Source organism: Meriones unguiculatus, chromosome 2 (assembly GCF_030254825.1).
Source record: "Meriones unguiculatus strain TT.TT164.6M chromosome 2, Bangor_MerUng_6.1, whole genome shotgun sequence".
In the NCBI taxonomy this organism is placed as follows: Eukaryota; Metazoa; Chordata; class Mammalia; order Rodentia; family Muridae; genus Meriones; species Meriones unguiculatus.
This window is the reverse complement of record NC_083350.1, coordinates 98,609,116-98,622,084: the sequence shown is the minus strand read 5'-3', so window position 1 is coordinate 98,622,084 and position 12,969 is coordinate 98,609,116. Positions and strand designations below refer to the sequence as shown.

At 41.2% G+C, this 12,969-nt stretch overlaps 1 protein-coding gene across 16 annotated transcripts in view; it reads right to left on the bottom strand.

Annotated features, from left to right (window-relative positions):
* Nucleotides 1-12,969, bottom strand: part of Anks1b (ankyrin repeat and sterile alpha motif domain containing 1B) — a 1,054,774-nt gene that overhangs the window by 275,315 nt on the left and 766,490 nt on the right. For all 16 annotated transcript variants that reach the window (XM_060377911.1, XM_060377912.1, XM_060377910.1 and 13 more), the window contains one exon: nt 5,928-6,080. In XM_060377911.1, coding sequence (XP_060233894.1) covers nt 5,928-6,080 — 153 coding nt within the window. The remainder of the gene's footprint in view (nt 1-5,927; nt 6,081-12,969) is intronic.

Genomic DNA, 12,969 nt, shown 5'->3' with positions numbered 1-12,969 from the left:
GCAGCCAATGATGGGTTTTATTACCTTTTCTTTTTTTTTTTTTTTTTTTTTTTTTTGCCTCTGTACCTGATATAGTCATGTCTGGAAATAGCTGTTTGACAGAATTGCTGACTCAGCTCCTTCTCGCAGGTTCAGCTTTGCCTCGCTAAGTATGTCAGCTTCGCCCGTCCCTGCTTACTGCTTCTGAGCATGCCATTCCCCTGGTTAAGATCCCTTTAATGGTTCTCCACTGATTACAGAGGCTGCACACAAAAAACGCTTGGGATGCGTTCAAGCCCTCGATGCCCAGGTACCTCAGGTGAGACCCTGCCGCGGCTGTTTGGATGTGGGACCCACGCAGAGGAGATATGACGGAGCATGGAATCCGAGTTTTGCTCAACATGGGGCCCCCAGGATCACACTGACTTTCCTGGCCAAACAAGCAACAGTCCAGATACATCAGCATGCGGCACTGGTTTTCATGCTATTAGACACAAGATAACAGGGACAGTAAGGCCTGGAACACCAGCACCAAAAGGTTTCAGAAAGGAGGGCCTCAGAAGGAGCTGGGATATTTTGTGAGATGAACTCCAGCATGGTTAGAATTTTCTCGGTGGAGGGGAGAGAGTACTGAACAGCACATGCTTGTGAAGAATCTCTCTGAGGCCGAACAACAAAGCACCTGAAAAGATTGGTGAATATCAATTACCAGCCCAAATCAGGCCAGTAATAGTTTCCCTACTGTTCAGGCTGGAAAGCTCTGAGGTTTTAAAGACAGCGTTCACGGACTCAGGGGCTTTCCCCAATAGTGGGAAATATTACAAGAGCAAACAGTATTCCAGTCTCCCATAACAAAGCTTAAACACAAGGTAAAGAATGCCCTTCTGATCTAGAGCAACTCTGAAGCATGTTGATGGGGATACAAAATTATCCATCCCTCAGCCGGGTAAAACACACACTGTCTGTGTGCAAATAAAAATTACTAGGCATGCTAACAACAGCAAAGAGAAAACCAATGCACCACAACCAATCCCGGGCTGGTGCAGACTTTAGGATCATAAGGACAATAAAAGTTCCCACATGTTCAACAAGTTTAGAAGAAGGACTGGACATGTTAAACAGAGACAAGAGAAGTGTGGAAAGACTCAAGTCTGAATTCTGGAGTTTCAGCAATGAAAACATACTGGTTAATAAGAGCAATTGGTTGTAAGAAGAAAAGAATAGTGGATCAAAGACACAGCAATAGAAACTATTCAAATGAGTCAAAGAGAGGGGGTGGGGGAGGGGATGGGAGGGAAAAGCCCAAAACCTATTTTAAGAAACAATGGCCAAAACCAATTTTTGAAGTTCATTTAAACTATAAGGCTCATATCTAAGTCATATTAAGTCATAACTTAATACACAAGAAATATGAATGAAGTTTCCTTAGTATGTAAATCATAACCAAATAGAAACAATGCAGAAAGAGCCCAAGTCTGCCAGTATCTTTACTGTAGTTACCCTGGAGAATTAGCTTTCAGAAATGAAAGCAAAACGAAGTGTGTTCCAGAGGCTCACATGCTCACAGAACTCACCAATAGCGGCCTCACATTATTTAAATGTGGTGGAAGGAAAATGATGCCAGATAGAAACACAGTCTACACAGAGGAATGGAGAAAAGGGCTGCTGTCCAGGGTATGGGACGGACACAGGTTTCTTATACAAGTTATAGCTCCCCTAAAACACCCTGTGTGTGCTTTCATGTTCAACAGTCACTATCTTTACATTTTAAAAAATCTCAAACAAGGGGCTTTATACCGCCAACATTTAAAGCAATTAAGTCATATTATCAAAGAATGGGTGCAAAATTAGCAAGTTTTCCTTAAAAAACTTTCTTACTACATCGTCTTGGGATTAGGTTATCATGGAATTTTCCCAGAAAGGTAGAAATTAAATCATTGACATCAAGAAACCCTAGAAAAACAAGCCGACAGTCCTGCATGAATGTGAAACAGTTGCAGAAGTAGTTAGGCAAGAAGCAAATGATGAACTAATCAATTTGCTACCACAAAAATAATTCCAAATGCTATTCACGGGAGATGAGAAACAGTTTTGCAGGATACATAGGGATGTTGCTGTCTTAGCTACTTTATTAACTTCTACCCAGAGGTATTAAAAACCAAAGACTATATTGTATTTTTAAAAGCAATTCTGTATTATGAGCAGGGATTTAAGAATACATTGAAACCTGATTTTTTTTTTTTTGCCTATTCAATAATAATTTTTTGCCATTATTAATACTGGAGGATACACAAGGCCTTGGATAGAATGATTTCCTTGGTAAACAATGGTAAAGTCAATAGGAAGAAACTAATCATCAGTTCTACAATGAGATTCACAAGTTAATGAATTGAACAGTGTTCAGTGTTATTTGGATGTACCCAAATCCCTTTAGTAGACACATGGGGGATAAGAGAAATTAACATTTTTCTTTATAATTTCAATACCTTTTTAGTGTCCAGAAAATGAATAACAAGTTATTTACATGGGCCTTAGCTTATTATTTTTAATTTCACAATTAATCTATATGCACTTCATGGAGAAAATATATTCCCTTTTATCTAAGCGGTCCTCCATGCAGAGCTGACGAGGTTGTTGGTAGCAGTGGAAATGCCAGACAAACTGGCTAGTACCATATGCCACACCTGAGCAGACTCTGAAGGGAAAATAAAATGGACCTTTGAACTGCTAACTCGTCATTAATTCTCTTAACAAGCCTCTGGAGGGACAATAATAACTCAAGGCAGGGGTCCACGCAGCTAGCATCTGCAGAGGGAGCAATTCACCTTGCAGTATTTCCTAACGTGTCCCCATTTTAACACTAAAATGTCAATAGGAAGGTAGGCATGTGATGTTATTACTGATTGTAACCAAGACAGGAGTAAATGAGTCAACACCAGGGTCTGAAGGTGAAGCCAGACGAAGAGCTAAAAGGGTCAACTGTCAGCCTCTATTTCATGCTCTAATTTGAGACGGGTCTAGACCCACAAAACCACCAGTGCTTCCTGCCTTAAGAGTTTCTCTGTGCTAATGGTGAGATTTCCATTCTTTTGTCTCCTCCCAACATCTTGGGTAGCTCTGTGTCCAAACCCCTTATTTGTTTAGACAAATAAACTCAGTTTTAAAAACCAACAATATACACTACAATGCGAAGGTCTTCAGGGGCTTTCCAAATATTAAAGTTTCAACGATGCATTTGTAATGTTCAAGGCAAGAATTTGGACAGTTTGCACAAGCTTATCATCCTCATGAGAGTAATAGCAAGCATATCACCATATACACTGGGTGCTCCATCAGCGCTACCTGACAATGCTTATGTTATTTACAGTCATGCCAACAGCTAGCCTGCTGGTTCTCTCTTTTCTTCCCTCCACCAGCTGACCTCTGCACCTCTGACAGATGGGGTTTGCTTTTCGACTTTACAAGGAGAAATAGTCCGGAGATAGTCCGGCACCCGTTAAATCAGCTGTTCACTTCTGTGATCCTGGATGGGAACCAGTCACTCCGCAGTGATCCAGGATGGAAACCATCACCTAGCTATAGTGATCTATGATGAGAACCGGCCAGTCACCACAGTGATCAAGGACATGAATCAGTCATTCTACACTGAGCCATGGTGAGTTCCCTAAAGGCCTTTGCCTTAAATCAGGATTATGATATGTTCCCTTTATCAGCCAGGAAACAACAAATTATGGGTACTCAATATTATATTAGTTCAGCCATATGTTGCATGCGGGTTCATACCTCTCTTCATTAGTTTACACAAAGGTCTTGACTTTGTCTTCTTTTTTTATGAGATCAAAGAGAACTTGAGATTACTCAAAAGCTTTGCAAGCCAAAGACACATGTTGCCCTTCTCATCTTAAAAAGAAAAAAAATGTATCTAATAACTCCACGCTCCTTAAATGAGGTACCCAGCTCTAGGAACTATGAAGTGCTGTATTTTAATTCTAAGTCTAAAGGCTCAGGTTTTTGTTTGTTTGTTTGGTTTCGGTAAGCATGTCTATTTAGTTAAATGACTTGCAAAACTGTTTCATTTAGAATGTGAACTTCCCATATAGATGCCACAGAAATCTAAATCCAGTGAGTTTACTTTAAGGAAAATCTGCAGGTTTGAGGGTAGGTGCACAGATCAGAAGAGTGGCATCAAGGTCTTGAACATGGAGACCAGGCTCTCAAGTTCCAAAGCAACACCTCTAAGTTGAACTTCTCCCTAGATTTCCAAGTCAGAATTCAGCAAGTGCAGCTAAAAGGGAAACCATTAAAGAAGCATTGGCAAAGAGGCATGAATTCAAAGGGGTTTATGATTAGTCTCCAAGCCCAGGAAGCAAACCTAGGGGTCTCCCAGTATTACTAACCTCACTGTCACTCAACAAGACAGTTGCCATAGGGTCCTTCTAGAATCCATTCTATTCATTGGAAAGTAGTGCTTACACTAGCCAAGTAAATGGCTCATATGCTACTTTGCGCCAGCTCTTCATCAGGGAACAACTGTATTCCGAGGATCTCACATGGGATTAGTTTTCAGGCTACACCATTAAGCGGGATACAGTTCACTTGGAAACTGGTTTGGCTAATCTATGGAAAGTGACCCTGTTAACAAGTGCCTGAGGAGCTGAGAGACAGGGTCAAGTCTCGTAGAGAACTTGCTATCATGTTTGCCCTGCACAAAACCTGAGGCAACTTCGGTTTGCTCCTTTGCCACACAGACTAAGAACAATGCTGACCAGAGCTTTAGACAGCGCCTTTCTTCTGGCAATGATAGCTTTTGTGAGGGGATAAAAAGCAAAAAGTTGAAGCCAAGATTCTATCAACTTCATGTGATTATTTCTTTTTAAACTCAAGAACAATTTCTGTTAGATGTTCTAGGAAAGATGTTATTTTAAAAAATACATTAAAAAAGCAAAGGATAATTATCTAATAGTAATAATGCTCATTACAATAATTAATGGCATGGAATATGTAGAAACCAGTCTCTTGGACAGAAAGCAACAACAAAAAGAAGCAGAAGAGAGCGATGCAGAATCAGTAATAGTCGTTAGATTTATTTCACCTTACAAATGCCTCCCCTCCACCGATCATTACAATATAAATCTAAACAACCTTATAAAACAATGATTTATGCTTGTCTTTTTTAATCACAAAATATTTTCAATGCCAAAACATAGCACAATCGTACACGATCATTTTCTTCTACTTTTTTTTTTTAAATTTCATTTCTTCACTTAATTGCACTAGAATAAATTGGAATAAAAAGGAAGTGAGGAAGAATCAGAATCCCTCATGAAGACTGAGTTGATCTGTTTGGGCCTGAATATATGGCAACATATGCTGGCCAGCGTTTATAGAAAATTTATGCCAAGTATATGAATAAAACAGAGACGACATGTGATTGGACGCCAATTCCAGAAGATAACATTTTTGATGACTACAGTAACCTGTTTAGCAAGAGCAGAAGTAGTCCCTTCAAGCATGGGGTTTGAATTCTAATTAGGAAATAAAGAAACTTGACAGAGTGCTAAAAAGAATGTGATTAAGAAATAAAAAGGTGATAATTTTGGCTTTTAACAGTGAACAGGAGCAAAGATCATATTTGCCATCACATCTATATACTAAACTGATAAGATTTCCTAAAATGGAAAACCCAGAACTTCTTGGAAGTTTTTGCTTGAGAATGCAAAAATTCTCAAGGGTCCTTCTTCTCTTTATGTCTTACATCCCCATCTCAAAATGTCAAAAGATAATGACTTCAGAGCTAATACACACACACACACACACACACACGTTTATCTACAAATCTCTATTAGATGCCCAAACAGTTACAAACAAAGAAAAAGAACTCTTCACCTGCAGTAAAATCCGCTTATCAAAAGTAGGACAATTAAGGTGTCAAAAAGAGACCAACTTACATTAATAAGTTCAACTTCCCAGATTTTTTTCAACAGGTCCATCGACGTGTAGCCATTAATGAGAAAGGCTTTGGTGTAGTCACCCAGCTCAATGGAATCCAGCCACTCAGCTACAGAGGTGGGATGGTAGCCATCATGACCAATGGGCCTCATCTGTAATTAAGAACATCACATTTATTAGCTGGCTCCCTTCTGTTCCAGCAACAGGAAGCATCTTGACACTCGCAAATGATTCTGATAGGAAACATCAAGATATTTCTGGATAGAGAAATAAGGAAAAAAGAAAACGCTTTGTGAACAATTCTAAATCATTAGTAATCTTCACGCTGAATTAGTTTTCAAAAATACACCCAGAAATTTCCAATTTAGCTGCTAAATTAGCTCTGTGTTTGAGATGATGAAATATGTCAAACTCCGGTTGGAGATGCTGTTGGAATGGAATTTCAGAGTTGCCAGCGTTCGATGGGGAAGGCGAGAGGGACTGCATTTTCAAAACAGGGATGGTAATTCTCATATGCACAACATCAGATTGTGTGAAAATACTGCACGGTTTAAGCGTTCCAAAGGGGTTCACGCTTATGCAAGGCATGCAATGTAGGTGGTGCACGCATGCTGGAGGAGCACGCTGCTGTGGAGAGCCAGTTAAAGCGGCCCGGAGTGTTTTAAGACCATGTGCCTGCCTCAGCTCTACAGTATGTTAGACATGGAGAGGGAACTTGCTGGCAGACAGGCTTCTATTTTTTGTCAGCTATATACAGATTTTAAAAAAAATAATACTTGAGGGGAACAAAGAAGTGTGACAGCAACATAATGTTTCTGAGTTTAAATTGGAATGTGAAAATAATTTAAGCAGGAAGAACTTCTGGGTTGAAAAATTTATAGAGATTCTCCTAAGCCCTTTAATTTTTCTATTTGAAATCTGAGTTGAATTCATGGTGTTTGAATTTGATGTGACTCACTTCTGAAACTTGGGTTCCCTGCATGCCGGAGCAGGGTCTGGGACTGGGGTTCCTTGGGAGAGCCTACCCTCTCATCCCCTGATGTCAACCTTCAGGGAAATACCTGCTGGGAGCAACTAACTGGTCAAGATGCAGAACTCCTGTTCCTCTTCCATCAAGTTTAAGGAGATTAAATATTAATGGAAATCTCTACGATTCTGGTTTATGAGCAGAGAAAGGATTCGTTTAGGTGCCCAGGATTCAGATCTTTAATCTCTGCATCAGAAGCCTTCTGTCACTACGTGGAATACTCAGTTGAGAGTCTCCTTGGCTTTTCATTTTAAAGTTACCTCTCCCCCCTCCCCTCCTTCCTGCTGCTCACTCCTCAAACTAACATACACGCCCAGGTTTAAATGCCGCAACGTTACAGTATAATTCATTATCGGCACCAGCGCCATGTCTCAGTTGAGTTAATGTTTATGTTTTGCTTTTCTGTTGACTGACCTTCACCCCCTTTTACCTAGTCACCAAATGCCCAGGCAAGTGGCACTTACTCAGTATTTATTACATGGTGACGAGACATGATGAGTCAGAGTTTGCAAAATGAAGCTCAGTGGTGTGTACAAATAACTGAGTGTTGTGCGTAAAACTGGAGGCCTAGAACCCAAGGTGGAGGCTCAGACATATTGGGTCCTTTTTTGTTCAGAAGAGTCAAACTACCCAGGCGGGGCACATGTTCCCTGCCTTGTTAAGGGTGGCTGAACTAATCTAAACACCTACCCCAGACGCAGGAGGCTTCTCTTAGGAAATAAGTGGAGAAAGGGCAAAAGGAAAGACAGAGGAACTCTGGAGTTGAAATTATCAGCCTAGCACAGACATCCTGTTGGTAGTCCACCCAAGAAACTGACCAGCCCAGCAGTAGCTACTGCCGGGAGGCTTAAGGATCCTTGATGATTTTCAGGAAAGAGTCTGTTGATCTTTCCCAGAGAACTGTGTGACAGGCTCTCCACAGGGTGCCCCCCAAGCATCCACACACAATTCCTTGGAAAGGTCAGTCACTGACCACGTGTCACACGTAGGTCCCTTGATGGCCACTGAGAGCTGAGGAATCAGGGATACCCTCCAGATAACCGCAAAGCAAACCTACTGGAGACCAAAGGAACTTCACCTCTTTTCTCAAACCTTTTGTTTTGTACCAGTACCAAACAACTCGAATCAGAACAGTGAGGGGAGGCAGCCTGTTGGAAGGATACTGTAGTGTTCGTGTGTGTGTGTGTGTGTGTGTGTGTGTGTGCACGTGTGCGTGTGTAAGACATGGAAATAAAGCAACAGGGTTAAAGAGGAACCAGAACTGAATTATCAGTATTTTACACAACGAGAACATTATTGGACAGATCTAAATTCACACTAAGAAGTAGCAGAGAGTCAACTGAACTCGACTGAAGGCAGTGACTGGGAAACATATCGCATGAAAATCTCACGGAATATAGACTGCTCTGCGATCTGGTTCCTCCTCTCAAAAGGCAAGACCCACCCTGAAGAGGCAAGAACGAATGGCATTTTGGTGGGGTGACAGATGGGCTGGGCAGAAGAAAAAGGTGGAGGTCCTCTGGAAATGGGGATGTGAGCATCTGTGGGCCAGCATGTACCTTCACTTATGCACCAAGTGCCCAGTACTTATTCTGATCGATGCTGTGCAAACAGAACAAATCAGTTAGAACCCCTCCCTCAGGGTAATTGTAAGCCTAAATTCAAAACATGAGAGCAGATGACCAATAAATTCTGAAGAGTCTACATACCTGGAGAGAAAAAACCTTTAGAGCTAAAGGAAGTTGCAAAATGCACTTGACACATGTTTAATGATATGCAGAGCGGTTGCTGTGCCGCACAGTAACTTCTTCCAAAGAAATGGTTCCATCTGTTCCTTCATTTCTGCTTCTACTGTTACTACCCGGCTTAGCTTCTCATTACCGCTTATACAAACGAATGCAAAATCCTTCCTCTTGGCCTCCCACCTCAGGTTCAGCTTGTACTCAGTAATACCTTAGCCAGGCTTATAAGTCTACCCTTGGACCAGAATACACACCACTTCCTGTTTGAGAAAAGTCTCCATGTTCTATTTGAGTATCCAAAGCTGATTGCAACTAACCCAGCCTCTTCACTACTCTGCTCCTCACGCTAGTGACACCACTGAACACATGTACATGTCAATGGTCATTGAGTTGCTAGCCACTCCCAAAACATGCATTGCACAAGGCATTATTGATACTTGGCTTATATAATTTTCTATGTCTTCAATGCTCTTGCCTTATTTCTAGAGTTATTTTTCAAGGACTGAAATCTTCATGAATTATAAAACACATATTTAAAATAAAATTTTTAGGCCATCTCACATCTTATAGCCATCATTGAAACAACCCATTTATCTTCCTTCACTTGAGAACCTGGTTCTTACCAGCATGTCTCAGCTAGTGAGGAGACCTTACTCCATTCTCCAAGTAGAAGCTTAGGAAAGAGTCATTAAACTCACTAGAGCGATGCTACCCACTGACTGGATTTCCAAGATGGCTTTCAAATCAATCTCCATCTTCCGAAGAGGACTTTGGAATCTGATAGTCCCAGAAATGCTACTGATTTGCTGGTCTGTCTTTGGCACGTTATACAGCCATTTGAGCCTCACGTTCTGCTTTTCTAAAATATACCGATAGTCCCGACCTCCAAGTATTGTGATATTTTGTGAGATAGTGTGTAAATTGCCTTGCATGATGGCTTGGATTCATAGCTATCCATGACTCTTAATTCTCTTCCAGCCCCACTGCTTTAAATGGCCCCACATACGGTTTGAAATTGCGTATGTTTCTGCCCTTGACTGGTTAACTTTCCACTTCCAGTTAGCACTCTCCTGTCCTCTCCTTCATCTTCTCTCCCCACCGTGTACTCATTCCATTTTTCATCTTGTAGACAGCATTCATTCCACTAGCATCTTTGCTTCTCCACCTTTTAGCTCACAGCTCCATTTTTAGACATTTCTGTAACAAGGTAATCCAAGGATACGGAATCATCGTTCCTAGTTGTTTGCTTTCCTTCTGGATTAGAACTGCGCGTCTGTGTTCTGTGCCAGCGGAACCACAGTGAGTCTCACTGTGCCTGGAGGTACTTCTCAGTTCCGCTGGTGCTGGCCTAGAGTTTGGGTAGTTAGAAGCCTCTCTCGTCTCCTGTTCTATTCATTCTTTTGTGCTCTTCCTATGCTGTACATATACACATTTATCCTTACTTTATTCCTGCAAGACTATCTGCTGAGCGCTTGCATAACTGCTGGTACTAGGAGATAAACAAAGACTGACAGAGTTAAACTTAACCCAAAGCTTGGAATTAGGTTTGGAGTACAGGAAAATTAAGCCAGGGAACTACAGCTGACCTATACACTCACCGGTTAGAAAAATAGACATTTTTAAAATTATTATCAACTACTGAATTTTTGATATACATGGGGGAGGGAGGGCTGAACAGTTACTACTTGAAAGCCTTTGGCGTTTATAAATTCTACCTATGGAATCTAACCCAGACTGTGTAACTCACGAATTCACTTTCAGTTGCTAGAACGAGATTGAGGAAGCTGAGCAAAGCCAGCCTCATTATTCTTGCTACCTCAAAGCACTTCATCTCTATCCAATCATTAGTAAAGTCAATCTTTATTGCACATGCTTATTGCATGAGTTTGACTATTGGGCACGGTCCTTTATACACAGCTAACACACACCTACAGCTCTGCTTCAGTTGTTTTCTTTAGCAGGAACCCTGTTTCTACCTGCTCTCCCAAGATTTCACTAATGCTACACTGCTTTCAATTAAGCATCAAGAGCATATTAACTTCACTGGATTCCCTGCCCTTGGTGAAGAAGTAAGGTCTTAGGAACTTTTTGTTCCACTTTCTGTGGTCTCTAAGGCCTCTGTCAGAACTCCTCACACATGGCAGGCATTTGCAAAATGTTTATTGGATTATTTAATCACACATGGAAAAAAAATGACAATTCATTTCAGTGGTTGGTGCACATTTGTGGGAGAATCTACGTTCTGTACTTTGTGCCATAAAAATTAAGGGTTTCTTTTTATGATCTAACACTGCTAATATTAAATGGCCGTATATCAAGGACCAATTCCAGACAGTGGGTTGTACTATAAAATGAAGTTTAATTAATTCCATCTCCTTGATTCTATCAGCTGTGGGTCCCTGAGTAAGCCACCTTAACCTCTCTAGATTTAGTGATTTTTGTCTACAGGGTAAAGGGCCTCAAAACTCTTCGTTACAGTAGTCCCAAATTTTATAGTTCCATGATTTGTAAATTAATTGCAAGTTAGTGCTTGATTGACCTGCCTAGTTTGAAAACAAAACAAAACAAAACAAAACAAAACAAAACAAAACAAAACAAAACAAATAAGCCCAGGTACAAAACTATAAAAAAGGAGGGCAAAAATAGGAAGGACACACAGACTACAGGTCAGATAGTATCCACATTTCTTTTCCTGACTCTTTGGCAACACTCTTAGGTAGTAGCGTAACTGCTGTTCAAATTAGCAATGATTAAGCTCCTTTTCTAGCAGGAACATCTGGTGAGACCGAGTTAGGAAACGCCAGTCCCAGGGCCTGCCAGGCCGCCAGTACTGTGGAGCATGCGCAGGAGCCGGGCACAGTCTGATGTGAGAGGCAGAGCAGTGGGCGTACAGCAGGCATTCCTAACTGTGGTTCACAGTGAGGTAGTCGAGTTTGCCTTGAGAATTCCAAAGTCTGGGGAAAACCTTAGCTGTGACCAAAAATGGAAATAGCAGCCAAACTTTAGTCTTCACTAAATTCAGATATGCTACAGCATTTACCACATGCCTTCCTGGTTGCTGCATTCTGCCTGGATGTCCTTCGAAAGTCTCTTGGATTATGCCTAGCCACAGACTGTACTGCACCCGCCCGAGGGACAAGTTGAGCACGGGGAGTATGGGAAAGGGCTCCGTGTTCTTCCGAACTTCAAGGGAGTCCTTTCTGGAATGTCCCCGGCTCTGAGGCTGCCTGCGCTGCTTCAGCTAGCAACTCACATTTTAAATGTTTTGCGTAGGTATGAAAGGGAAGAGATGCTCTACTGGCTTTAAAAAGAAATGTTTAAAACCAGTGAAGCAGAAGGCATATGGGACTAAATGGTCACTCTAGCCCTTTTCCTTTTCAGTCTCCTTTTATTCAGTCTCCTTTTATTTTATTTATACTCAGCTCTGGAACATATTAATGTACTTACATATATTTGCAGTAACATGAGAGACACAAGAATCTCCTTGAACATTGCTATTCATTCAGCGACTTTATGCAAGTGGAGTTTAGAGCAATTCTTGCTACACCAAGGCACTTAAGCAGTCGCAGTCATGTTATCTTAAGTGAAGGCTGACATCAGGTGTGGGTGTGATGGCACAGGGTATATATCCAGTCTCTCATTCTTTTTATCTGCTTCTAATGAGCTGCATAGGCGAGGCTTTATAAGATGACAGAGGTAGGGGATGGAAGGTAATAAAAACTGATGATAAACTATGCATAGTGATGGGCTATCTGTAACCTCACAATTGGAGATGGAGGCAGGAGGATCGAGAGTTTAAGGCTAGCCTTGTCTCATAGTAAGTTTGAGGTCGGACTGATCTACATGGAACATGATCTCAAAGGCAACAATACCGACCTCCCCAGTCCTCCCTCAAACAAAACCCAAAAACAAACAAACAAACAAACAAACAACAAACAAACCCAGAGAACCAACTAGCCAACAATAACAGAAAATGGAAAAAAAAAAAAGGATGATATGCATTACATTTGGGATTAAAGAAATATAAAAGCAGTTTTCGGCAAGTTACTAGAGTAGAGCTATGATACTAGCACAGAAGTTAGACCAAGAAAATAAAGAACCCTCAAAGGTGGATAGGTGTTGCTATCAGAAAGTATCACGCAATTAGAGACAGAGGTTACTCTGCCAAAAGGGTGGGCTCATGATTGCTCAGTTAGACACCAGACACATCAGCTTTTTGGTGGCTGCTATTAGGAGGTATGTTTGTACATATCTCATATGTACAAACAGCAG